General features: G+C 47.8%; 2 protein-coding genes and 1 long non-coding RNA gene across 3 annotated transcripts in view; all 3 read left to right on the top strand.

Annotated features, from left to right (window-relative positions):
* The window catches only part of PDE2A (phosphodiesterase 2A), a 52,346-nt gene extending 50,032 nt beyond the window's left edge, over positions 1-2,314 (top strand). Inside the window, exons 23-24 of the mRNA XM_087937854.1 lie at positions 977-1,083; positions 1,569-2,314. Coding sequence (XP_087793980.1) covers positions 977-1,083; positions 1,569-1,803 — 342 coding nt within the window. The 3' untranslated portion in view covers positions 1,804-2,314. The remainder of the gene's footprint in view (positions 1-976; positions 1,084-1,568) is intronic.
* Positions 2,315-2,489: 175 nt separating this feature from the next.
* LOC148125211 (uncharacterized) lies at positions 2,490-7,159 on the top strand. Its single transcript, XR_015744233.1, has 2 exons — positions 2,490-3,825; positions 4,273-7,159. It is a non-coding gene; the product is annotated as an uncharacterized LOC148125211 (long non-coding RNA).
* A 7,315-nt stretch (positions 7,160-14,474) lies between these two features.
* The window catches only part of LOC113453390 (zinc metalloproteinase-disintegrin-like atrolysin-A), a 25,208-nt gene continuing 11,857 nt past the window's right edge, over positions 14,475-27,825 (top strand). The window contains exons 1-7 of the mRNA XM_087937873.1: positions 14,475-14,552; positions 16,206-16,267; positions 16,453-16,531; positions 19,355-19,431; positions 21,046-21,118; positions 23,245-23,313; positions 23,592-23,663. Of these exons, the coding sequence (XP_087793999.1) occupies positions 14,475-14,552; positions 16,206-16,267; positions 16,453-16,531; positions 19,355-19,431; positions 21,046-21,118; positions 23,245-23,313; positions 23,592-23,663 (510 nt within the window). The remainder of the gene's footprint in view (positions 14,553-16,205; positions 16,268-16,452; positions 16,532-19,354; positions 19,432-21,045; positions 21,119-23,244; positions 23,314-23,591; positions 23,664-27,825) is intronic.

The following is a 27,825-nucleotide window of genomic DNA, read 5'->3' on the forward strand; positions in this document are numbered from 1 at the left end:
TCTGTCATTTATCTATTTAACTCTCCCTCTCTGCCATCTCTCTCTTTCTCTCTCTGTCTCTGTCTCTCTTTCTCTTTCTTACTTTCTCTCTCTCTGTCTCTGTATCTCTTTTTCTCTCTCTCTTTCTCTGTCTCTCTGTTTTTCTCTCTATCATCACTCTTTATCTCTCCCTCTCTGTCTGTCTCTCTCTCTTTCTCTCTCTCTTGTCTCTCTCTCTCTGTCTGCCTCTTTCTTTCTCTCTGTCTCTCTGTCTCTCTTTTTCTCTCTGTCATCTCTCTCTGTATCTCTCCCTCTCATCTCTCTTTCTCTCTCTCTCTCTTTCTCTCTCTGTCTCTATCCCTTTCGCTCTTTCTCTCTCTCTCTCTCTCTCTCTTTCTCTCTCTCTTGTCTCTCTCTGTCTCTTTCTTTCTCTGTCTGTCTCTCTGTCTCTCTTTTTCTCTCTGTCATCTCTCTCTGTATCTCTCCCTCTCATCTCTCTTTCTCTCTCTCTCTCTTTCTCTCTCTGTCTCTATCCCTTTCGCTCTTTCTTTCTCTCTCTCTCTTTCTCTCTCCCTTGTCTCTCTCTGTCTCTTTCTTTGTCTGTCTCTCTTTTTCTCTCTGTCATCTCTCTCTGTATCTCTCCCTCTCTCTCATCTCTCTTTCTCTCTCTCTCTTTCTCTCTCTCTATCCCTTTCGCTCTTTCTTTCTTTCTCTTTGTCTCTCTTTCTCTCTCTGTATCTCTTTTTCTCTCTCTCTTTCTCTTGTCTCTCTGTTTTTCTCTCTGTCATCACTCTTTATCTCTCCCTCTCTGTCATCTCTCTCTCTCTCTGTCATCTCTCTCTCTGTCTCTCTCTTTCTTTCTCTGTCTCTCTCTCTGTCTCTCTTTTTCTTTCTGTCATCTCTCTCTGTATCTCTCCCTCTCTCTCATCTCTCTTTTTCTCTCTCTCTTTCTCTCTCTCTCTCTCTCTTTTTCCTCTTTCTCTCTCTCCTTCTCCAGGAGAAAGCCATGGGCAACCGTCCGATGGAGATGATGGACCGAGAAAAAGCTTACATCCCTGAGCTTCAGATCAGCTTTATGGAACACATCGCCATGCCCATCTACAAGTGAGTGTGTGTCGGGCTTTGTGTTTTCCTCAGGCCATCTCACAAGCGGGACACAAGGGTGCGAGACCTCTTCAGGGGGAGGGGGAGCATGCAGGATGCAGAGAGGGGCTCCCTCTGGCTTGGGGTGTGTGGGAATCTCACAAGCGGGGCACAAGAGTGCAAGCCATCTGCAGCTAATGAAGGGAATCAGGGCCCTTTCCTCTCCCATAAGCCAACAACCCCCATTGCTCCCTTCTCCGTTCCTCCCTGCGTGCCCTAGGATGAAGAGGGAATGAGCTTGGCTCTTCCTCTGAACTCCCTCTCCCTTGTTCTACCTCTCCCCTGCTCTGCCCAGCCGGACTTTGCCCTTCCCCAGTTTCCTCCACCGCCAACGGAGCCACCCTCCCGCTCCCTGTCGGCTGTTCGTCTTCCTCCTCGGATTCAGACTCCGACCGGGGCAGGACGCCAACGCCTGGTCTGACGCCCGTCTGGTTTTCCCTTTCCAGGCTGCTTCAGGAGCTGTTCCCCAAGTCGGCCGAGCTTTACGAGCGGGTGGCCAGCAACCGGGAGCACTGGACCAAAGTCTCGCACAAATTCACGCTCCGGGGCCTTCCTAGCAACAACTCCTTGGACTTCCTGGATGAGGAGTACGACCTGCAGACCATGGCCGAGAAGGACGGGTTGAAGATGAACGGGTGCCTGGACGGAGAAGACGGCCACGGGGAATCGGAACTGGAGTGAAGCCTGGCGGAGACCCCACCCTCCCAGCCACCACCACCCCCATCCCCCTCGCCTCTCCCCCCACCACACAAGTGCAACTTTGACCCCCCCCCTCCCTCCCGTTCTCTTTCCCCAGGGAAAGAGGAGGCGGGGCTGAGTTTGGAAAGAAGACATATATCCCACCCCCCCAGGCTGGGTTTTTTTTTTTTTAATTTATGCCGTGAACTTGAAATGCTGCAAAGGAATATTTCCTCTTCCGCTTCGATCCCCATTTCATCCCGGTTCCCGATTCTGCAATTGAAGGGTTCGGTTTGGTTTGTTCACATTCTTGGAGTCGCCTCGGTTTTAACCGTCGGTTCTGGCTTCCCGTGGTTGCCATTGAACTGGGGCGGAGTTCTTGCCGACCACGGGATTCTCCGTCCTCTACGCCAGGGGTCTCCAACCATGGCAACCTTGAAGCCTGGTGGGCTGAAACTCCCAAAATCCCCCAGCCGGCTTTGATGGAGGACTTCGACTCCCAGAATTCCCCAGCCAGCTTTGATGGAGGACTTCGACTCCCAGAATTCCCCAGCCAGCTTTGATGGAGGACTTCGACTCCCAGAATTCCCCAGCCAGCTTTGATGGAGGACTTCGACTCCCAGAATTCCCCAGCCAGCTTTGATGGAGGACTTCGACTCCCAGAATTCCCCAGCCAGCTTTGATGGAGGACTTCGACTCCCAGAATTCCCCAGCCAGTTTTGATGGAGGACTTCGACTCCCAGAATCCCCTAGCTAGCTTCAAGGTGCCAAGGTTGGAGACCCCTGCTACAAGCCATGGTTATCCCAGAAGTTTTGTTTTCTTTTGTTTTTCAAAAAGCAATTGGACTTCCTTGGGTTTTTCCTCCTCGAAAATGTTTCGCTTCTCATCTAAGAAACTTCCGAAGAACTGGAGAAAAAAATAATAATAGGAAAATCCAGTTGCCTTTTGAAAAAAGCCCCTTTGGGGTTCTCCCACTTACCCTAATTTTTCGCTCTGGAGGATAAAGGTGCTGTATCTGGAAGCCTCTAGAACAGGGGTCTCCAACCTGGGCCACTTTAGGTTTTGTGGACTTCAACCCCCAGAATTCCCCAGCCAGCCAGGCATGATAGAGTTGGAAAAGACCAGAAGGGTTATCTAAGTCAGGAATCTCTAACCTGGGCCATTTTAAGTCTTGTGGACTTCAATTCCCAGAATTCCAGCAAAGCTGGCTAGGGAACTCTGGGAGTTGAAGTCCACAAGGCTTAAAGTGGCCAAGGTTGGAGACCCCTGACTTAGATGATCCTTCCGGTCTCTTCCAACTCTATCATTCCTGGCTGCCTGGGGAATTCTGGGAGTTGAAGTCCACAAGTCTTAAAGCAGCCAAGGTGGGAGACCCCTGACTTAGATGACCCTTCTGGTCTCTTCCAACTCTATCATTCCTGGCTAGCTAAGGAATTCTGGGAGTTGAAGTCCTCCAGTCTTAAAGGGGCCCAGGTGGGAGACCCCTGACTTAGATGACCCTTCTGGTCTCTCCCAACTCTATCATTCATGGCTGGCTGAGGAATTCTGGGAATTGAAGTCCATGAGTCTTAAAGTGGCCCAGGTTGGAGACCCCGGACTTAGAAGGTCATCCACTTGCAAAGAAATCCAATTTTCTGATTTGGCACCTTTTCCAATGTAAAAGTAAAGGAAGCCTTGGGTTCTCTTTGGTGGGGAGGGCTGCCCCCTACCCAAAACAGCTTTGGAAACTTTTGGGAGGGGGGAAAATTAGACTCCAAAATGTTTTATTTTCTCCACATTTCCACTCCAAACTCTACCAAACAGTCCAGGAACGAACGCAAAACTCTGAATTAGCAAATCCACACCCAACAAAATCACTAGCTCCCTCTCTTTTTCAAATCTAGAAAATGGCTTTGTACTAAATACAGGTAGTCGACACGCTGCGGCCTTAGTTAAGCCGAAAATTTTGGTTGCTAAGGAAGACCGTTGCTAAGTGAGTTTTACCCCATTTTATGAGCAACAGAAGGAAATATTTGTAGCTCAGGGTAGAAACTCTGGGATGCTGGCTGCTCTCTGAGCTTGGTGGTTTTCTTGCAGACGTCTCATGACCCAACCAGGGAACATCATCAGTGCTAGAAGCAACTGGGGTTTACAGAGGAGGAGGAGGAGGAGGAAGACTGTGGGATCCTTGGTGCTCTCTGAGCTTGGTGGCTTTCTTGCAGACGTCTCATGACCCAACTAGGGAACATCATCAGTGCTAGGAGGGAGAGAGGATTCAGGAGGAGGAGGAGGAGGAGGAGGAGGAAGGACGATGATTGTGGATCCTTGGTGCCTCTCTGAGCTTGGCTGTTTCCTTGCAGACGTCTCATGACCCAACCAGGGAACATCATCAGTGTTAGAAGGAAGTGGGGTTTACGAGAGAGGAGGAGGAGGAGGAGGAGGAGGAGGAGGAGGAGGAGGAGGAGGAGGAGGAGGAGGAGGAGAAAGAAGAGGAAGACTGTGGGGTCCTTGGTGCTCTCTGAGCTTGATGGCTTTCTTGCAGACGTCTCATGACCCAACTAGGGAACATCATCAGTGCTAGAAAGAAATGTCCAGATGAGTGAGTAAAGGTGGTCATCCAAGTAAGTCTTTTTTTTTTTTAGAAGTGGCACCTGCTGTCCATATTTCCTTGTTCAAGTAGAGAGTAAGGACCTTGTAGAGGCCTACACTTGGGCGTACATCGCTAAGGAGAAATTGTTCCCTGTATTGTTTTGTAACGGTGCAAAACCTATGACCCATCAGTCCATACAACTCAACCCAGTTTTAAATAACTCAGTCGTTAACGGACAACATTTAGGGGGCCAAGAACTGCTCTTAAAATATCTGTAGAGAAATAAGAACCGTGGAGTAGACCAGGTGAATTTCCCATTGTTTTCAACAGTTTTGGGTGGAGGAGAGAGCGCGGGTTGTATTCCTGGTTTTGTTTTTTTCTTTAACTCTGTTACACTCATGTCTTTGGAGCAGGGGTCCCCAAACTTGGCAACTTGAAGACTTGTAGACTTCCAGGATTCCTCTGCCATCCAACTTTTGGCCACTTGAAGATTGGTGGACTTCAACTCCCAGAATTCCCCAGCCTTCGAACCGTGGCTTCTTTAAGACTGGCGGAATTCTGGGAGTTGAAGTCCTAAAGTGGCCACGTTTGGGGACCCCTGCTCTAGAGTTTGTGTGGTCTTCCCACCCACGGCAGGTCAAGGAACCAAACCACCAACCTTCAACAGTTCAAGCCAGGTGAATTGGATCCGTGGAGGTAGAGAAGAACCAAACAGGGGCCTTTTTACACCTGTGGAGCTCAACCATGGCTACTAGGAAGAGGGGTGGACTCCTACTCCCAGAATTCCTTACAAGCCGGGGGTGGGGTGGGGAATTCTGGGAGTTGAAGTCCACCCCTCTTCCAAGTAGCCACAGTTGGGAAACACGAATCTTAGACAAAGATCTAAACCAGGTTTGCCAGCTCTTTCACCTTACTTAAGACCTTCTCCAGAACATTCATTCTTTGCCGTCTCGATGGCTTCGCTCCAGAACCCCAGACAATTATTTCTCTCGCTCTAAGCTGCTTTTTGGACACAGTAAGCGTTATGTGGAGCCAAGTTGCCTGGATTGTATTTTTGGCAATTGTACAGGTGTGGAGTAATTTGTTCCTTTTCTCAATTGGACCACTGAAGTGGAGAACTGTCAAAAGTTGGCTAGCTGTCAGGATTCGGGCAGTGACCTCCAATTAATTCCTGAGTCTCGAGCCAAACTTCCAAAACTTCAAAAGGATTTATTGGGAGTTAAGATGCCCGGCACGACCTGGGTGCAGCCGACTCTGAGACACATCATTCATTGTCACCCTTGACCCTGGTTTTCCCTTCACCCCTCTGGGTGTATCGTAATTCATATCCTCCAATGGGACACCTCCCTAGCCCAGAGTCCTCCATCAGGCTCTCCAGTTAGAATTTTGCGGGGCAGAAACTTCGGTCACCTAGAAACTATCTTTGAAAACATTGATGGAATGCACTTTCGGTTTGCAAGCTGCTGCGCTGCTCCCGCCTCCCTTTCTGTTGGCAACCCTAAAAAGACCAGAGAAATATTTTATGAGTTGACACCGGTAGTAAAAAAAAAAAAAAACTCCTCTCAAGTCGATTGGCGCTGCAGGCCTCACTCAGCTGGTGTGTGAAAAGCTGCGCACGCATGTTAGGTGCGCACGCGCACACATGTAATCACCGAACTGCTAGTGGAACAGATAGGATCCCACTGCTGGTGAGATGGGCAGCCTATAAATTTAATAAATCGTCCATTATTTCATCTCTGGCTTCTTAAGTTTCCCGCAGGCAAGGTTTAGCTGGCGGCAAAGCAGTTGCTGGTTTGTTTGTTTTTTTAAACTTCCTTTTGGCTTTGACATGGGTACCGGGTTCAAATTTGGATCTGCAACGCTTTTTGCTTGTTAGCTGGTGCCTACGGAGACTTGAGGTTTTGGCTGCGTGGCTTCGTCTGGCCTTCACTTTGCAGAAGTTCTTTCATCACTGCCAACTTCTCTTAAACTTAGAAAAACGGGTCATTTTTTAAAAAAGAAGAAAAAAAAATGAATGAAACCATTTCTCTCACATGCTCACGAGTAAGGGCTCCCAAGAATCGTGCAGGGTTTACTCACGGGTTGCAACAGATTTTACCCCCTTTCCCTGTGGTTAATTTCACGACTAACCCTTTTGAGTTGCGAATGGCCAAATATCTATCTTTAGAACAGCGTTTGTTGAGTGTGGCCCCTTTAAGATGGGTGGACTTCAACTCCTTCTCAGCTTTGCTGGCTGGGGAATTCTGGGAGTTGAAGTCCACCCATCTTAAAGGGGCCACGGCTCAATAAACGCGGTTCTAGACACTTGCTATAAGTACAGATCGGAGTAGCAATTGATGTGTTTTGAGCTACAACAGGTCGCCCTGCTGCAGCTCAGCCCTTTCTGGTTTTAACGTGGGTGTGTATGTGGTTCACATTTTCTCTCCTGTGTGCGTGTGTACACCTACTGTGTGTGTGTGTGTGTGCCTGCGTGTGTATATATAAATATATATATGTACATATCTATCTACAGATTCTGTTCAAAAAAGTCCAGCTTTTTAACTTTGCTCAACCTGGGTCGCCAAGCTCTGTGGAAACAAGCCACGTTTCGGTGGAAACCGGGTTTAAAAAAAAAAGGGTTTTGTTTGACAGGGATATAAATATTGGCGTGCGTGTGAAAACAAAAAACAAAAAATTATCTGCAGGTTTTCTCGTCTTTTCTTACAGTCGTTGACTCTTCTGGTTTTAGGGGTTCGGCGAAAGGGAATACCGAGTATTTTCTTTTCCAATAAATTTCATATGCAAAAGTCTGAATGTCTCTGTTTCATATTTTATTTTTAACAGAAAAGGGGTAGATTTGGCAGACAGGCAGGTCAGGTCAGTGTTGTGGCCCACCAGTGGGTTTGGACAGTGAGGAGGTTGGGAGGAGCATGGGCCAGTCGTGGAGCCCGAGGAAGGCTCTGATGAGTGTCTGCGTCGGAGGCAGAGATGGGGCCAGGACCATCCGACAAGTTATCAGCTGCCTTCGGAGTTGGAGATCAGTGGGGAAGAAGAACAGCCGGAGCCTGTTCCCAGTGTGCACATGCACAGAGCTGCCAGAAGAAGGGAATAACTGAGGAAGAAGAAGCAGAGATGGGGCCAGGACCATCCGACAGTTATCAGCTGCCTTCGGAGTTGGAGATCAGTGGGGAAGAAGAACAGCTGGAGCCTGTTCCCAGTATGCGCATGCACAGAGCTGCCAGAAGAAGGAAACAGCTAAGGAACAAGGGAACAAGTTGCCAAGCCTCTGAATTTTGATCACATGACCATGGGGACGCTGCAACGGTCATGAAGTGTGAAAAATGGTCATAAGTCCCTTTTTTTAAATGATGTCACTTTGAACGATCGCTAAATGAGGACTATAAGTCGAGGGTCACCTGTCATTATAGTCCAGGTCCTTGGGAAGGACATGACAGGTGAATAAAAATGCCAAATCCAGTCTGAACATCTGGCTGACTGGGCAACCAATGAATTACAATTATAATTATTTAATAAATTAATTAATTAATGTGGCAGCTACACCTGTATTCCATGGTCAAGGTGAATAAAGCGGAACCAGTGGTTGGGTTCAAATAATTTTAACAACCGGTTCTCTGCCCTCATGATTTCTTCCAACAACCAGATCAACAAACTTCTCCGAAAGTTAATAACCGGTTCGTGTGAACTGGGGCGAACTGGCTTAATCCCGCCACTGAGTGGAACGCTTCCTTCCTGTGATTTGGAAGCACCGATTTTGTTATAACTGTGTGGACACCAGCCATACAAACTAACATAAGCAGCAATTCAATGCAACAAGCTCTTTCTTTTCCCCTTTCTCCCTTCCCACACCCAAATAATGCTAGAAAGTGGGAAGTGTTGAGTTCTAGTCCCGCCTTGGGCATGAAATCCAGCTGGGTGACTTTGGGCCAATCACCAGGAGACGGGGAGTTCTAGTCCTGCCTTAGGCCTGAAAGGCAACTGGGTGACTTTGGGCCAATCACCAGGAGATGGCGAGTTCTAGTCCCACCTTAGGCATGAAAGGCAGCTGGGTGACTTTGGGCCAATCACCAGGAGACGGAGAGTTCTAGTCCCGCCTTAGGCATAAAAGCCAGCTGGGTGACTTTGGGCCAATCACCAGGAGACGGAGAGTTCTAGTCCCGCCTTAGGCATGAAAGCCAACTGGGTGACTTTGGACCAGGAGATGGGGAGTTCTAGTCCTATCTTAGCTATGGAAGCCAACTGGGAGACTTTGGGCCAATCACCAGGAGATGGGGAGTTCTAGTCCCGCCTTAGGCATGAAAGCCAGCTGGGTGACTTTGGACCAATCACCAGGAGACAGCGAGTTCTAGTCCCTCCTTAGGTATGAAAGCCAGCTGGGTGACTTTGGGCCAATCACCAGGAGATGGGGAGTTCTAGTCCCGCCTTAGGCATGAAAGCCAGCTGGGTGATTTTGGACCAATCACCAGGAGACGGGGAGTTCTAGTCCCGCCTTAGGCATGAAAGGCAGCTGGATGACTTTGGGCCAATCACCAGGAGACAGCGAGTTCTAGTCCCTCCTTAGGTATGAAAGCCAACTGGGTGACTTTGGGCCAATCACCAGGAGACGGTGAGTTCTAGTCCCGCCTTAGGCCTGAAAGCCACCTGGGGGACTTTGGGCCAATCACCAGGAGACGGTTCCTGACCCTTGGGCATGAGTGAGAATAGGCCTCAAGGCACCAATGGAGGCCCCTCTGGGACTCTCCTCTCCCCCTCTTCCTCCTCCATCACCCTTATCAAAGAGCAGAACCAGGCTACACCTCCCAAGTCTTGCACGCCTTCCAGAAGGACATCACGGTCTAAAAGGAGAACAACAGGCACAGCTTCCTTCTGCAGCTCTCAAGGAAGGTCCAGTCAGGCTAAGGCGATCTCTGCCCGGTGAAATTGGAACCCTTCAGATAATTCCCAGACCACCCTGAGTGTCCATGGCAGTGAGAGATGGTCTCTGAAGGCAATCTACGGGGAGAGAGTTGGTTTCCTTGGGCAATTGGTGGCAGAGCAGACAGCTGGATGAGAAAGGCAGAGCTGATGTTGAGGGTAAGGGAGGAGAGGAGGAGAGGAGAGGACAGGGGGGAGAGAGGAAGGAGAAAGGGAGGGAAGGAGGGAGGGAGAGAAGGAGGAAAGAGGAAGGGGAGGAAGAAGGAAGGGTGGGAGGAGAGGAAGGGATGGAGGAAGAGAAGGAAGGGAGGGAAGGAAGGAAGGAGGGAAAGAGGGAAGAGAGAGAAGAGAGAGGAGAGGGAGAGAGGGAGGAAGAGAAAGGAGAGTGGGAGGGAGGGAGGAAGGAGAAAGGGAGGGAAGGAGGGAGGGAGAGAAGGAGGACAGAGGAAGGGGAGAAGAAGGAAGGGTGGGAGGAGAGGAAGGGATGGAGGAGAGAAGTGAGGGAGGGAAGGAAGGAAGGAGGAGGGAAAGAGGGAAGGGAGAGAAGAGAGGAAGAGGGAGAGAGGAAGGAAGAGAAAGGGAGAGTGGGAGGGAGGGAGGAAGGAGAAAGGGAGGGAAGGAGGGAGGCAGAGAAGGAGGAAAGAGGAAGGGGAGAAGAAGGAAGGGTGGGAGGAGAGGAAGGGATGGAGGAAGAGAAGGAGGGAGGGAAGGAAGGAAAGGAGGGAAAGAGGGAAGGGGGAGAAGAGAGGAAGAGGGATAGAGGAAGGAAGAGAAGGGAGAGTGGGAGGAAGGGAGGGAGGAAAGGGGGAGAAGGAGGGAGGGAGGAAGAAGAGAAAGAAGGAAGGGGGGGGAGGAAATAAGGGAAGGAAGGAGGGAAGGGAATGGGAAATTGACTACTGGAAGTATCAGGACAGAAGAAGAATTTCTTGTATGACTTGCTGTCAGGGTTCCGACGGATGCCCTAATCAAACCATGAACCTCGAGCCAAGTTTCAAAAGAAATCCAGTTATTTATTAGGAGCAACATGTCAGCACTTTCCCAAATGAAGTCTGCTCTACCTCACATAATTTACAGCCCACCTATGACCCTGTTTACCCCCTCCCCCCAGGGTGTGTCATAAATCACATCCTCCAACGGTGCACTTTCCCAGGCTCTAGAGATCGCACCTCTCAGGCGGGTCCTGGTAGCCTGGGATACAGCCTTGAAGAAGATATGTGAGGAATGCGCTTCTGGTTGTAGCTGCCACACTGTTCCGTCAGTTTCAACCACCCACTCCACCCCCACCCCGTTCTGCCTATGGCACCTCGAGAGCAGGCCAGGAATGCTTTATGAGTTGACACCTTGGTTGGCTAACATCTTGGCTTTTCGGACACCGTCTTATGGACATCTGCAAAATCCACAGAGGGGGCCACCAGGAACCCCGGAGGCTTTTAAGAAGAGATTGGACAGCCATTTGTCTGAAATGGTGCTGTGATGACGGAAAGAGGTGTGGCACAAAAGCAACAAAGTCATAAAAGTAGGTAAAGTCCCTTTAATTCCTCCCACTTGGCCCTCGATGTCCAGTTATCATCGGCTGGAGAAAAAAAAACTCTCCCAAGAACAGTTTTGAAAGGGAAGAAATTCCGTCCGAACCCAAAGTACATATAGATTATAAATAAAAACCAACACAAACCACATTGCGGCAATTAACAAGACAGGGCAGAATTGCAGACTTCCAAAAGATAACAAAACACACACAGTTGGGAGGACGGTAGAACTCAGGTAAGACTTGACAAACAAAGATAACGCACGCTTTGCTTCCAGAAAGGTGCTGTGTGCAAACACCCTTTTAAAATCCTGTTTTCCCAGCTGCAGCCAATGAAGGGAATCAGGGCCTTTTCCTCTCCCGTAACCCACGTTGGTCCCTTCTCCGTTCCTCCCTGGATGAAGAGGGGGGTGGCCCTGCGTCTTCCTCTGTGCCCTTCCACAATTTTCCCCACAGCCACCGGAGCCACACTCCCACTTCCTCTCAGCTCTTCGATCTCCCCCTCCGAGCAGAGAGGTTGGACTAGAAGACCTCCAAGGTCCCCTCCCACTGTGTTATTCTAAGCTTTAGACCACCGAGGTCAAGGGCTTGCCATGAAGCAACAGTGGTCTAGGAGTAGACAACCTTGGGGCCCATTCAAGTGTCCACTGAGAAGGTCAGTTCTGGTCTTGGCGGAGACCTTCAACCCCTCCCTCGCCACCTGTTGAAGATTATCACAAACACAACAGGCACCAGCAGCAGCCAATGGGGGCGTTGGAGGGCGTTGCAGAGCCCGGAGCCCCCCTCCTCCTGGCCATTGCGGCCCAGAAAAGGGGCGGAGCTCTCACCTGGCTGAGAAAAGGGGCAGGTTCTGAGATCGCTGATTGACAGCTGGCATTCTCTGCAGCTGGAATTATGCTGACGGAGCTACCGGGGTTGGACTTCAGCCAGAGGGAGCCAATCAGGCAGGACCTTGGGCTTGAAGGGCAGTTGAGAATTAGAATTGGGTGGCAGTTAATGCTCTGAACCATGGCAGCACCTACTGAAAGGAATTGAGGGAGGAGGCACCCTGGGGGTCTGTCTCCCCTCTTTTCGGCCCTGAAAGCGAAGAATGCCAGGTGCTTGGCTGCTACTGCTTTGGGTCCTCTCAGACCAGGTGGGTAAAAATACTTGGGGGGTGGGGGGCATGGAGTCCAGACTGGGGGAAGAGTAGCTGAACTACAACTCCCAGAAGCCAGGCAGCCAGGCTCAAGTTGAGGGGTGACATTGGGAGCTGTAGTTCCGGCCATCCCTGGAGGCTCAGGGGTCCCTTATGCCAGAGGTGGGATTTAGCTGGTTCTGACCGGTTCTCAAGAACCGGTGGCGGAAATCTGGAATGGTTTTCAGTAGAAAAGTCACTTCAAAGGCTAAGCGTTTACATCGTTCATTAAGCCAATTTTCAGAGGTGGTCTTCAGCCGGTTCTGACCAGTTCTGGAGAACCAGTAGCGGAAATTGTTGAGGTAATTCCCCGTTAGGAGAATGAGCGCATACAGGGAGACGTATTTGAGAGGAGCGTTGGAATAATACACACAGTACACAGATACACCGTACGGTAAATGTAGGTTTTTACTTCTAGAAAGGTTTAAACAAAGTCCAAACAAGCAATCCAAAGTCATTCACAAGTAAATCAGTCAGTTTTCAATCCAGGGATAATCCAAATATGAAAGTCCAGTGTCAAAAAACAGTTCAGCAACAGACTTAGATTAAATCCAGTAATATCAGTCAATTAGAAGAAATGGAGGAACGGCAATACTTTCCAACAGAAGGAAACAGAGATACTCACTCAGGCACACTCTCTTCTGAGACTAAGACTAAGACAATCCAAGTTTCTGGCTCCATCTTATGGCTATTTGAGTAACCACACCCAATTGCCGTTTTTAGCATGCTCTTAAAGAGACAGTATTAAAATATCTATCCTGGTTTATATATTTCTAACCCAAATACCTGTTAGGTGACTTATATTCCTAACAGAAATGTTGAGTAGTTCGGAGAACCGGCCAATCCCATCTCTGACTGGCCCTGCCCCAATCTATTCTCTGCCTCCTGAGTCCCAGCTGATCAACTAGGTCTCCTTTGGTGGCCCTGAAAAAGGAGAACAGAGCTGGAAAGCAGGTCAGAGGGGTGTGGAGGGAAGGGGGGGTTTGCAGTATATCCTCTCCCTGCCACGCCCATCAAGCCACACCCACAGAACCAGTAAAAAATAATAACAATCTCACCACTGCCTTATGCCCAGCTCCAAACCCCAAGTTGGTGCCACCGGCTTGTAGGATCAGAAGGAATAAACCAAGCGAGACACCTCTGAGCATCTGCAGAGGGTCTTCCCAGCACCGAAAGAATCAGATTAGTTTCTGCTTTAACCTTTGCATAGTTTTTGTAACTAAGATAAAAATCCTGGACCTCTAAGATCCCAAACTATCTAATCTATTTTCTAATTTATGTATTATTTATGTATCATCTGTCTGTCCTCTGTCTTCTACTTTCTAATCTATCATACCTATATTATCTACATATTATTATCACCTGTCTGTCAGCTATCTTCTATTCTACTAATCTATCATATTATTTACCTATCATCAATCATTCCTCTATCATCTATTGATCTATCTAGCTACCATATCAATCATCTCTCTCACTATCTCCATCTCTATCTATCTATCTATCTATCTATCTATCTATCTATCTATCTCTTTCTATCTATCTATCTATCTATCTATCTATCTATCTATCTATCTAACTATCATCTATCTATCGATCGATCTATCATCTTTTAATCTATTATATCTATATCATCTAACATATATCTATCCATCTATCCATCTATCCATCTATCTCTATTCATCCATCCATCCATCCATCCATTCGTCTGTCTGTCTGTCTGTCTGTCATCTTTTAATCTATTATATCTATATCATCTATCTAACATATATCTACCATCTATCCATCCATCCATCCATCTATCCATCTATCCATCTATCTCCATCCATCCATCCATCCATCCATCCATTCGTCTATCTGTTTATCTGTCATCTATTATATCTATGTGATTTATCTATTATCTATCTATCTATCTATCTATCTATCTATCTATCTATCTATCTATCTATCTATCTATCTATCATCTATATCTATCTATCTATCTATCTATCTATCTATCTATCTATCTATCTATCTATCTATCTATCTATCTATCTATCTATCTATCTATCTATCTATCATCTATATCTATCTATCTATCTATCTATCTATCTATCTATCTATCTATCTATCTATCTATCTATCTATCTACCTATGTATCATAACTTATCCATCTATCTCATAGAATCCTAGGGCTGGAAGGGACCTCAGAGGTCATCAAGTCCAACCCCCTGTCCAAGCAGAGCCGCTTATACCATCTCAGACAAAATGTTTGTCCAATCTCAGACATAGCCTGGGGTTTTCCATCCACCCGTGTCTTGCCGGTTTATTCTTTTGCCAGACTCAAGGAGAGGCGGAGAGACATTTTACTCACAGCACAAAGAAATGGCGGTTCGTGGATGTGAACTGTTGACTGGACTGGGGCGGGGTGGGGTCCTCCCAAGGCTATCCATCCCACCCCTCTGCCAGGCTAACTTGGGACCGGGTCATTTCTGTTCCTTTCTTTCTAGGATCGATGGAAGCACCCAGCTACCTTTATTCAGAAGTGACTGTCCCCACGTTGCTGGAACAGTTACACGGCCCTTCCAGTAAGGTAATCCAGATGAGGCTCCACCATTTGAATGGCTGCCTGACCCTGGATAGTAAGGGAAATCCATGAAGACATTCAGACAATGTAGAGGGAAGCTCCTCTGGTCACAGACCCCATTGATGTTTACAAAAGCTGGGGCTGATGGGAACTGTAGTTGAAGATACGGAGTGCCTTGGAGGATAGCCAGCAAATCGTTTGTGAGCTGATCGTGGAGGGCAACCACGACAAAACTAGGATTGGCGTGGAGAGAGAGGTCCCTTTAAACCAGCATTTCTCAGTCCGAGGACCTGAAGAGGTGCAGACATTCATGCCCCAGAATTCCCCAGCCAGCAAGGGTTGAACTGTGAGCTCGGTGAGTTTTCTTGCAGACGTTTCATGACCCAACTAAGTAACATCATCAGTGGTAGAAGGGAGTAGGGTTTGCAGAGAGGAGGAGGAGGAGGAGGGATGAGGAAGAAGAGAGGAGGAGGAGGAGGAGGAGGAGGAGGAGGAGAGAGAAAGAGGAAGAGGAAGAGGAAGAGGAAGAGGAAGAGGAAGAGGAAGAAGAAGAAGAAGAAGAAGAAGAAGAAGAAGAAGAAGAAGAAGAAGAAGAGGAGGAGAAAGAGGAAGAAGAGAGGAGGAGGAGGAGGAGGAGGAGAGAGAGAAAGAAGAAGAAGAAGAAGAAGAAGAAGAAGAAGAAGAAGAAGAAGAAGAAGAAGAAGAAGAAGAAGAAGAAGAAGAAGAAGGGAGGAGGAGGAGGAGGAGGAGGAGGAGGAGGAGGAGGAGGAGGAGGAGAGAGGAGGAGGAGGAGGAGGAGGAGGAGGAGGAGAGAGAAGAGAAGAAGAAGAAGAAGAAGAAGAAGAAGAAGAAGAAGAAGAAGAAGAAGAAGAAGAAGAAGAAGAAGAAGAAGAAGAAGAAGGGAGGAGGAGGAGGAGGAGAGGAGGAGGAGAGGAGGAGGAGGAGGAGGAGGAGGAGGAGGAGGAGGAGGAGGAGGAAGGAACTGTGGGGTCCTTGGTGCTCTTCGAATTTGGTTGTTTTCTTGCAGACATTTCATGACCCAGCTAGGCAACATCATCAGTGCAGCTGAGGGTAGGGTTTGCTCCCTGGTTATTATACTTGCTTTGCAGGCTATACCTAGATAAGCAGGGATTAACTCCAGACAAACAATCAAAACAGAAAATTAAATCAGAGAACAGCTAAGAAGAAAAACCACACCTACCCCGATACCGGCAGCGCAAGCTGTTTTGTATAAATAGAGAGCAAACCCTTCACACTCCCTCACACTGATAATATGACCCAGCTGGGTAATGAAAGGTCTGCAAGGAAACAACCAAACTCAGAAACCACCAAGGACTTACTTCTCACTCTTGTCCTCCTCCTCCTCCTCCTCCTCCTCCTCCTCCTCCTCCTCCTCCTCCTCCTCCTCCTCCTCCTCCTCCTCCTCCTCTCTGCAAACCTTCCTTCTAGCACTGATGATGTTCCCTAGTTGGGTCGTGAAATGTCTGCAAGAAAACCACCCAGCTCAGACGGGCCCCCCCAAGGACCCCACAATCTTTAGGGCTCATATTGCGAGCCTTGGGTGAACTCTCACGGGGGTGGGGAGGGAGGGGGGCAAAAATATCCCCTTGATGCAAAATTGCAAAGAGTTTAAATGTACCTATTTGTCACACGTTCCAGAAAGAAATATCCTATCTGATGAAAATCGAAGGCGTTCACAGGATTCTCCGCCTTTATCAGAAGTAAGTGGTTATAGGGTCATTTAAATCCCCCCCCCTCACCCCCCAGTTTTCCCTGTGCATTGAGGGAAAGGACGCCTGTTCGGAAGCTGCCTCTTCATTCCAATTGCGCAGCCTAAGTCTAATCTGTATTTTGTTGCTGAGTTAAAGAGCAAATATCTTTCCTGCTTCTACCTTTCTGAATGCAGGTCCTTTGTCATTCAGAATATGCCTATTTATTCTGTGGATTTAAAAGGAGTGAAAACGATCCAGCATCCTAAACCAAGAGTAAGTCACCCCCAGTTATAAAATGTGGAGTTCTCTCCCTTTCTGTCTATGATCATCACCTGTCAGTCATCTATCTCTCCATCCCTCCATCTCTATCATCTATCTATCTATCTATCTATCTATCTATCTATCTATCTATCTATCTATCTATCTATCTATCTATCTATATCTATCTATCTGTCTATCTATCTATCTATCTATCTATCTATCTATCTATCTATCTATCTATCTATCTATCTATCTATCTATCATCTATCTCATTGATCTCCATACATTTATCTATTTCTTACCTTTCTATCTATTATCTATATTTTATATCTCTCTCAATCATCTACCTACCTACAGCTCTCTCTCTCTCCCTCCCCCTACCTCCCTCCCTCTCTATCTCTATCTCTCTATCATCTATCTTATATTATCTATCCCTCAATCATCTACTTTCCTACCGACATCTCTCCCTCCCTCCCTCCACTATCTATCTATCTATCTATCTATCTATCTATCTATCTATCTATCTATCTATCTATCTATCTCTTTCTATTATCTTTCTATCTATCTATCTATCTATCTATCTATCTATCTATCTATCTATCATCTATCTATCTGTTATCTATCTATCTATCTATCATCTATCTATCTGTTATCTATCTATCTATCATCTATCTATCTATCCATCCATCCATCCATCCATCCATCCATCCATCTATCATCTATCTATCTATCTATCTATCTATCTATCTATCTATCTATCTATCTATCTATCATCTATAGCTAGCTATCCTTTCTCTATATCTATATATTATACATAAAAAACAGTTTTGCAAAGCTGAAAGCCGTTCACCCACTTCCTTTATTTTCATTTTCCCCAAAACCTCAAGAGGGTCCCTTCTAAGACACCGAATGAAGAATCGCAGAGTTGGACCTCGGAGGTCTTCTAGTCCAACCCCTCTGCTCTAGCAGAAAACTCTCTATCATTTCAGACAAATGGCTGCCCGATTCTCTTTTTTCAAAACCTCCAGTGTTGGAGCACCCACAAATTCTGGTGGCAAGCCGTTCCACTGATTAATCGTTCTGTCAGGAAATTCCTCCTTAAATCCCAGGTTGCTTCTCTCCTTGATGAGTTTCCACCCGTTGCTTCTTGTCTTCTGGTGCTTTGGAGAAGAGGTTGACCCCTTCCTCTTCTTTGGGGCAGCCCCTCAAATATTGGAAGGGGCCTATCATGCCATCCCTAGTCCTTCTCTTCTCTAGACTAGACATACCAAAATTCCTGCAACGGTTCCTCATATATTTTACCATCCATCTCCCCAATCCTCCTTGTTGCTCTCCTCTGCCCTCTTTCCAGAGTCTCAACATCTTCCCAGGTCTCCCCTGTGTCAGGGTTCCGACAATTGCCCCAATTAAATCGTGATCCTCGAACCAAGCTTCGAAAGAATCCAAAAGATTTATTAGGAGCAATATGTCCAACACTAACCCGTATGAAGCCAACTCCGAGACACGTAATTTACTATCACCTATGACCCTTTTTCACCCCACCCTCCTGGATGTGTCATAAATCAGGTCCTCCAACGAAACACTTTCACACTTTCAATCACATTCTCCAATGGGGGATTTTCTGGGTGTCATCCATCACATTCGCCAATGAAGGATTTTCTGGGTGTCATCAATCACATTCTCCAATGAAGGATTTTTGGGTGTCATCAATCACATTCTCCAATGAAGGATTTTTGGGTGTCATCAATCACATTCTCCAATGAGGGATTTTCTGGGTGTCATCAATCACATTCTCCAATGAAGGATTTTTGGGTGTCATCAATCACATTCTCCAATGAAGGATTTTTGGGTGTCATCAATCACATTCTCCAATGAAGGATTTTCTGGGTGTCATCAATCACATTCTCCAATGAGGGATTTTTGGGTGTCATCAATCACATTCTCCAATGAGGATTTCTTGTCATCAATCACATTCTCCAATGAGGATTTTTGGGTGTCATCAATCCATTCTCCAATGAGGATTTTGGGTGTCATCATCACATTCTCCAATGAGGATTTTCTGGGTGTCATCGATCACATTCTCCAATGAAGGATTTTTGGGTGTCATCAATCACATCCAATGAAGGATTTTGGGTGTCATCCATCACATTCTCCAATGAAGGATTTTGGGTGTCATCATCACATTTTGGGGTGTCATCAATCACATTCTCCAATGAAGGTCATCAATCACATTCTCCAATGAGGGATTTTGGTGTCATCAATCAAATTCTCCAATGAGGGATTTTTGGTGTCATCAATCAAATTCTCCAATGAAGGATTTTCTGGGTGTCATCAATCACATTCTCCAATGAAGGATTTTCTGGGTGTCATCCATCGTATTCTCCAATGAGGGATTTTGGGTGTCATCAATCACATTCTCCAATGAGGGATTTTCGGGTGTCATCAATCACATTCTCCAATATGAGGATTTTTGGGTGTCATCCATCACATTCTCCAATGAAGGATTTTCGTGGGCAGAAGGTCTGGTAGTCACGGCTACAATCTTTACAAGATAAGCATGGAATGTGTTTCTGGTTTTAATTGCCTTACTGCTCCTTCAGGTTACCCCCCCTCCTTCTTATGGCAACTCAGAAAAGGTATAGGGATGATGTACGAGTTGTCACCCTGTTTCTCCAGGACGAGCTCACTTTTATGCATCTCGGTTGCAACAGTTCCTCCCATCTCCCGAGGTCATTCTCACACCCCTGCCTTTGCCACTCTGTGCCAACCCAAATGCCTCCTCGTCCCTTCTGAAACAGCCTTCTTCTCTGTCCTTTCCCCCTTCTCTCTTCACAGATTGACTGCTATTACAGCGGATACGTAGAAGACGTGCCCAGTTCGGACGTGGTCATCTCCGTCTGCAACGGTCTTTGGTAATGGCTTTGTCGTGGGGCCCGTAGTCAATAGGGTGGGTGGGTGGGAGATACAGCTGGGTCTCGAATGTGGGGCAGTGATGGGGTGGTTGTCAAAATGTTTAGCAATGGGTTTTCTCCTTCCTCTTTCTTTCCCTCCCTCCTTTCTTCCTCCCTCCCTCCCTCCCTTCTTTCTTTTTTTCTTTTCTTCCTTCCTTCTTTTCCTTCCTTTCCTTCCTTCTTTGTTCCCTTGCTTCCTCCTTCCCCCTTTCCTTCTCCCTCCCCTCTTTTCTCTTGCTAAGGCAAGTTGCTTTTCTCCCATTTTACGACCGTTCCCGCTGCCGTCGTTAAAGCAATCTGGCACTCCCTTTGGCTTTGCTTGTCCGAAGGACGCAGAAGGAGATCGCTGCGACCATCATAAATAGGAGCCCATTGGCCAATGTCCAGAAATTGATGCTGCAACGGTCATGAATGGAGATCTTGGTCCCCAGTCCCCCTTTTCTCAGTGCCACTCGAAATTTCGAATGGTTATAAGTTAAGGACTGCCTGTGCCATCCCAGGACACAAGGTGGTCCGGTCTTTCCTCGAAAGCCTCCATTGGTGGGGGAAACATTTTTGGGGGTGACTCTCCCTGTTCTTTTGTGAAAATATCTACAGACCCCTCACATCCCGGACATAAACTGTTTCAAACCCTTCCCTCAGAATGACGCTAAGGAGCCCTGCACAACAGAACAACTTGACACGAGGACAAACACCATCCCTCTGCTAAACAATCCCATCCACACTGTCCTATTATTTACAAAGTCTGCACTACTATTACTATTAACCTTCTCATCACTCCTTATCCACCCATCCCCTCCCACTTGTGACTGTGTGACTGTAACTTTGTCGCTTGTATCCTCACAATTTATATTGACTGTTTCCTAGTAGGATTTGATTGCTTCTTGTACCCTGTGACTATCATTAAGTGTTTGTACCTTATGATTCTCGACTCTTGGAGAATGTATCTTTTCTTTCATGTGCACTGAGAGCATTTGCACCAAAGACAAATTCCTTGTGTGTCCAGTAAACACACCTGGCCAAAAAATAATTATATTTCTATTTCTATTCTAATCTATTCTATATTCTATTCTCTCCTCCTATTCCATTCTCTCACTCTATTCTGTTCTATTCTATTCTGTTCCATATATTCCTGTTCTGTTCTGCTTTGCTCTGCTCTGCACTATTCTATTCTATGCTATTCTATTTGCTATTCTGTTCTTATTCTATATTTTATTCTATTCTATTTGCTATTCTATTCTTATTCTATATTCTATTCTATTTGCTATTCTATTCTTATTCTATATTCTATTCTATTTTATATACTATTATTATTCTATATTCTATTCTATTTTCTATTCTATTCTTATTCTATCTTCTATTCTATTCTATTCTATATTCTATATTCTATATTCTATATTCTATATTCTATATTCTACTATTCTATTCTGTTCATGTCTCCCTTTCCTTCTAAAAATGCCCAGGGGACACATTCAGGTTGCAAACCTGATGTATGAAATCCAGCCATCGAAAATTTCACCGGCCTGCCACCTCCTTTATCGCTTAAGGCTCCAGAGCTGCGTGCCTCCTGCCAAGGACAGTCGGGAAGCTGGCGGCGACAGTCCCTCCCAAGGCCAGCCCGACCATGATCAACACACCAGACCTCAAGGTGATGAATGTCATACTCCCCCTCCCTTCCTCCTATTTCCCTCCCCCACCACACACACACACACAACGACATCTCTGGGATGTGGGTTGGACTGAGACGGAAGGAAGCAGTAGTACTCACGGTCGCCTGGTGATTGGCCCAAAGTCACCCAGCTGGCTTTCATGCCTAAGGCGGGACTAGAGCTCACCGTCACCTGGTGATTGGCCCAAAGTCATCCAGCTGCCTTTCATGCCTAAGGCGGGACTAGAACTCACCGTCTCTGGTGATTGGCCCAAAGTCACCCAGCTGCCTTTCATGCCTAAGGCGGGACTAGAACTCCCGTCTCCTGGTGATTGGCCCAAAGTCATCCAGCTGCCTTTCATGCCTAAGGCCGGACTAGAGCTCACCGTCACCTGGTGATTGGTCCAAAGTCCCCCAGTTGGCTTTCATGCCTAAGGTGGGACTAGAACTCACTGTCTCCTGGTGATTGGCCCAAAGTCCCCAGTTGGGTTTCATGGCTAAGGCGGACTAGAACTCCCCATCTCCTGGTGATTGGCCCAAAGTCACCCAGTTGGCTTTCAGGCCTAAGGCGGGACTAGAACTCCCCATCTCCTGGTGATTGGCCCAAAGTCACCCAGCTGCCTTTCATGCCTAAGGCGGACTAGAGCTCACCGTCACCTGGTGATTGGTCCAAAGTCCCCCAGTTGGCTTTCATGCCTAAGGCGGGACTAGAACTCCCCGTCTCCTGGTGATTGGCCCAAAGTCATCCAGCTGCCTTTCATGCCTAAGGCCGGACTCAGAGCTCACCGTCACCTGGTGATTGGCCCAAAGTCACCCAGTTGGCTTTCAGGCCTAAGGCGGACTAGAACTCCCCGTCTCCTGGTGATTGGCCCAAAGTCATCCAGCTGCCTTTCATGCCTAAGGCCGGACTAGAGCTCACCGTCACCTGGTGATTGGTCCAAAGTCCCCCAGTTGGCTTTCATGCCTAAGGTGGGACTAGAACTCACTGTCTCCTGGTGATTGGCCCAAAGTCACCCAGTTGGCTTTCAGGCCTAAGGCGGGACTAGAACTCCCCATCTCCTGGTGATTGGCCCAAAGTCACCCAGTTGGCTTTCATGCCTAAGGCAGGACTAGAACTCACCGTCGCCTGGTGATTGGCCCAAAGTCATCCAGCTGCCTTTCATGCCTAAGGCTGGACTAGAACTCACCGACTCCTGGTGATTGGCCCAAAGTCCCCAGTTGGCTTTCATGCCTAAGGCGGGACTAGAACTCCCGTCTCCTGGTGATTGGCCCAAAGTCCCCAGTTGGCTTTCATGCCTAAGGCGGGACTAGAACTCCCCGATCTCCTGGTGGATTGGCCCAAAGTCACCCAGTTGGCTTTCATGCCTAAGGCGGGACTAGAACTCCCCGTCTCCTGGTGATTGGCCCAAAGTCACCCAGTTGGCTTTCATGCCTAAGGCAGGACTAGAACTCCCCATCTCCTGGTGATTGGCCCAAAGTCACCCAGCTGCCTTTCATGCCTAAGGCGGACTAGAACTCCCCGTCTCCTGGTGATTGGCCCAAAGTCATCCAGCTGCCTTTCATGCCTAAGGCGGACTAGAGCTCACCGTCACCTGGTGATTGGTCCAAAGTCCCCCAGTTGGCTTTCATGCCTAAGGTGGACTAGAACTCACTGTCTCCTGGTGATTGGCCCAAAGTCACCCAGTTGGCTTTCATGCCTAAGGCGGGACTTGAACTCCCCTCTCCTGGTGATTGGCCCAAAGTCACCCAGTTGGCTTTCATGCCTAAGGCGGGACTAGAACTCCCCGTCTCCTGGTGATTGGCCCAAAGTCATCCAGCTGCCTTTCATGCCTAAGGCGGGACTAGAACTCCCTGTCTCCTGGTGATTGGCCCAAAGTCATCCAGCTGCCTTTCATGCCTAAGGCCGGACTAGAGCTCACCGTCACCTGGTGATTGGTCCCAAGTCACCCAGCCAGCTTTCCTGCCTAAGGCGGGAGTAGAACTCTCCGTCTCCCGGTGATTGGCCCAAAGTCACCCACCTGGTTTTCATGCCTGAGGCGGGACTAGAACTCACCGTCTCCTGGTGTTTGTTCCCAAGTTCCCTTTCTTTTGCCACCCAACCCCTGAGGCCTCTACCTTTTCTCCAGCTCCAGTTTCCTGGAAAGAACATGTCATCGAGATACCTTGAATACTTCGCTGTCTGTGACAATTCGGCGGTAAGTAACCAGGATGGGTTAACCAGGTTAGATTCCGGTTTGCCGCTCCAGAAGCGGCTGCAGGAGGTGAATCCCCTCCGAATGAAAGCCCCGCCATGGCTGGGTGTCCGTGAGGGAGAGTTGAAACCGGAGATCGGGGATGAGGGAAGGGTCCGAAAGGGGTTCGGCCGCCATCCTTTGGGAGGGGGAGTCTCACAAGGCCGCCCGGAGGAACACGGCAGGGTAGGTGGGTGCACAGGGGTCACCTGAGCAGGTGTTCTCCTCTCCTCCTCCCTCAGTTCCAGCAGGCCAACCAGAACCTCACTCAGCTGATGTTGATGGTGCTTCAGGTCATCTCCGTGGTGCACAATGTAAGTAGACCCCAGAATATTTGAAGTCCATGGACTGGTTCTGTGGGGGCGTGGCTTGGTGGGCGTGGCAGGGGAAGGATAGACTGCAAAATCCCCCTTCCCTCCCCACCCCACTGACCTGCTTTCCAGCTCCGTTCTCCTGGGCAGGGCAACCAAAGGAGACCCAGCCCATCAGCTGAGACTCTATGGGAGGCGGAGAAGAGGTGGGCTTGGCAGGGCCGGTCCGAGGTGGGATTGGCCGGTTCTCTGAACTACTCCAAATCTCGGCTACCGGTCCTATAGAACCGATCCGAACCGGCTGAAAACCACCTCCGATCTTTGGGCTGGAAGGGCCCTTGGAGGGTCTTCTAGTCCAACCCCCAGGGGCCCAAGGCAGGAGATCTGATGTCACCCTGGACAAATGGCTGTGTGATATTTTCTTGAGAAACTCCAGCAATTGAGGACCCAGAACTCCAGAGGCGAGCTCTTCCATCCGTCCGTCCATCCGTCTATCCATCCATCCAGTGGTGGAATTCATTTTTTTTACTACCAGTTCTGTGGGCGTGGCTTATTTGGTGGGCGTGGCTTGGTGGTCATGTGACTGGGGTGGACGCGCTTGGTGGTCATGTGACTGGGTGGGGTGTGTCTTAGTGGTCATGTGACTGGGTGGGCATGGCTTGGTGGTCATGTGACTGGGTATGTGTGGCTTAGTGGTCATGTGACTGGGTGGACATGCCTTGGTGGTCATGTGACTGGGTGGGCGTGGCTTGGTGGTCATGTGACTGGGTGGGCGTGGCTTAGTGGTCATGTGACTGGGTGGATGTGCTTGGTGGTCATGTGACAGGATGGGCATGGCTTGGTGGTCATGTGACAGGGCGGGCGTGGCTTAGTGGTCATGTGACTGGGTGGATGTGCTTGGTGGTCATGTGACTGGGTGGATGTGCTTGGTGGTCATGTGACGGGGTGGGCATGGCTTGGTGGTCATGTGACTGGGTGGATGTGCTTGGTGGTCATGTGACTGGGTGGGCATGGCTTGGTGGTCATGTGACTGGGTGGGCATGGCTTGGTGGTCATGTGACTGGGTGGGCATGGCTTGGTGGTCATGTGACTGGGTAGGCATGGCTTGATGGTCATGTGACTGGGTGGTCATGGCTTGATGGTCAAGTGACTGGGTGGGCATGGCTTGATGGTCATGTGACTAGGTGGGCGTGGCTTGGTGGTCATGTGACTGGGTGGGCGTGGCTTAGTGGTCATGTGACTGGGTGGATGTGCTTGGTGGTCATGTGACAGGATGGGCATGGCTTGGTGGTCATGTGACAGGGCGGGCGTGGCTTAGTGGTCATGTGACTGGGTGGATGTGCTTGGTGGTCATGTGACTGGGTGGATGTGCTTGGTGGTCATGTGACGGGGTGGGCATGGCTTGGTGGTCATGTGACTGGGTGGATGTGCTTGGTGGTCATGTGACGGGGTGGACATGGCTTGGTGGTCATGTGACTGGGTGGGCGTGGCTTGGTGGTCATGTGACTGGGAGGGCATGGCTTGGTGGTCATGTGACTGGGAGGGCATGGCTTGGTGGTCATGTGACTGGGTGGGCGTGGCCAACTCAACGTCACCCACATCAAGGGGTGCCTCACCTGGCTCCTCCCCTCCCAGCCATTCCTTGTCACCCAGCCTCAACTTATCTGTAGTTCTGTAAAAATGTTGTTCAGCTTTTTCTGACTTTATTATCTGCACACTATAGATGTCCTTTCATGGACCACTGAAAGGAGGAAATGGCTCACATGCTTTACTCAAGAGTAAATATAAGCAACAGGCTTTAAAGGGGCTGCCACAAAGAAATTGGGGTGTGTGTGTGTGTGTGTGTATTTTCCAAAGCACCAGGAGGCCAACAAGAAGCAATGGATGGAAACTGAACAAAGAGAGAAACAACCTAAAACTAAGGAGAAACTTTCTGACAGTGAGAACAATTAACCAGTGGAACTGCCCGTCCCCAGAAGTTCTGGGTGCTCAATCACTAGAAATTTTTAAAAGACTGGACAGCCATTTCTCTGAAATGGTATAGGGTTCCCCCAAAAGTCCCCTCTAAGTGTTATTCTGACACCTTTCCCAGGACCTCTACTCAGAGTTTGGCATCCTCAGTTTTCCTGCCTAAGCAGGAGGTTGGACTAGAAGACCTCCAAACCCCCTTTCAACTCTGTTAAACACACATGTATTTATACTCTGGACTGTAGACGTTGAATGCATGTAAACCCTGAAAAATAGGTGGTAGCCCTGGGCAAAAGAAAGGCAGTAGAATCCCTCTAGGTGTAGGGACAGTGTAAAATATTAACGCGTGATAAATAATGGAACAATTAAAAATAATAGCACAGAGTTTTCTCCCTTCCTATTTCTTTTTCTTTCTTTCTCTTTCTCTGTCTCTTTCTGTCTTTCTCTCCCTTCCTTTCTTTTTTTCTCTCTCTCTCTCACACACCACTCTCTCTCCCCCTCCATTTTCTTTCTTTCTTTCTTTCTTTCTTTCTTTCTTTCTTTCTTTCTTTCTTTCTTTCTTTCTTTCTTTCTTTCTTTCTCTCTCTCTCTCTCTCTCTCTCTCTCTCTCTCTCTCTTTCTTTCTTTCTTTCTTTCTTTCTTTCTTTCTTTCTTCTCTCTCTCTCTCTCTCTCACACACCACACTCTCTCTCCCCATTTCTCTTTCTTTCTTTCTTTCTTTCTTTCTTTCTTTCTTTCTTTCTTTCTTTCTTTCTTTCTTTCTTTCTTTCTTTCTTTCTTTCTTTCTTTCTTTCTCTTTCTTCCTCTTTCTTTCTTTCTTTTTTTCTTTCTTTCTTCTCTTTCTCTCTCTCTCTCTCTCACACACACTCACACACCCCTGTCAGCGTTCTTTCCCTCTCGCTCCAGGCACTTTACTCACAAGGGGAAGCGATACTTCTACTGTCCATGAAGAATCCAGCCTTGGAGCAGTTTTGCAGGTTAACGGACCGCTGCTCCGCCCACAGTCGTGTGTTTCCAGGTGGCTGCTTAAAAATTCATGGCTAGGGCAGGGCAGCTGTCTTCCTTTAAACTGGGGCAGCCAGCATTGGGTGGGCGGGGCAAGCGAGTGAGCGGAAACTGGGTGACCGGGTTGGGGGCGTGGCCAGCTAGATGTTGCTACCGGTTCGGCGACCCACGCCAAATTCTTGCTACCAGTTCGCCCGAGTAGGTGCAAACCGGCTGAATAGCACCTTTCCATCCATCCATCCATCCATCCATCCATCCCCATCTATCTATCTATCTCTAACTATCTATCTATCATCTATCTATCTATCTTATCTTATCTAATCTATCTATCATCTATCTATGTCGATCATTTATCTACTGTATGTCTGTCTACCTCTATCTATCTATGATCTATCTCTATCTATTTGTCTGTCTGTCTCTCTGTCTTTTATCTAATCTTTTATCTTCTATCTATCTATCTATATCTCTATCTCTTATCTCTTATCTCTCATTTTTCTACTGTATGTCTCTCTTTCTCTAATCTATCTAATCTATATCATATATCTATCTATCTATCTATCTTTCTATCTATCTATCTATCTATCTATCAATCTATCATCTATCATGCATCTGTCTGTCTCTATATCTACTGTATCTATCTGTCTATTTATCTGACTGTCTGTTTGTCTATTTATCTTACCTATCATCTATCTATCATTTATCTATTGTATCTCTGTCTACCTCTATCTGTCTGTCTGTCTGTCTATCTATCTATCTATCTATCTATCTATCTATCTATCTATCTATCTATCTATCATCTATCTATCATCTATCTTTCTGTCTTCTATCTAAACTTTTATCTTCTGTCTATCTAATCTATCTATATCATTTATCTTATCTATCTCACACACACACACACACACACACACACACACATATTCTCCATATTTCTATCTACACCCACACACCCATCTACCTCTCTATTTTATCTGTCTTGTCTTCCTGTCTCATAGAATCCTAGAACTGGCCGGGACCTGAGAGGTCTTCTAGTCCAACCCCTGGACCTGAAGGCAGGAGACCTCATTACATCCCAGACAAACTATCTTTTCTTGGCTGGGGAATTCTGGGCGTTCCTAAAAGGCCCCTGGTTTCCCCCAACCCCCCTTCCCCATCCGGCATCCGTCCACTTCCAGAGCGACTCCCCTCTCACAGG

Source organism: Pseudonaja textilis, chromosome 7 (assembly GCF_049901715.1).
Source record: "Pseudonaja textilis isolate UNSWEBS1 chromosome 7, rPseTex1.2, whole genome shotgun sequence".
NCBI lineage: Eukaryota > Metazoa > Chordata > Lepidosauria > Squamata > Elapidae > Pseudonaja > Pseudonaja textilis.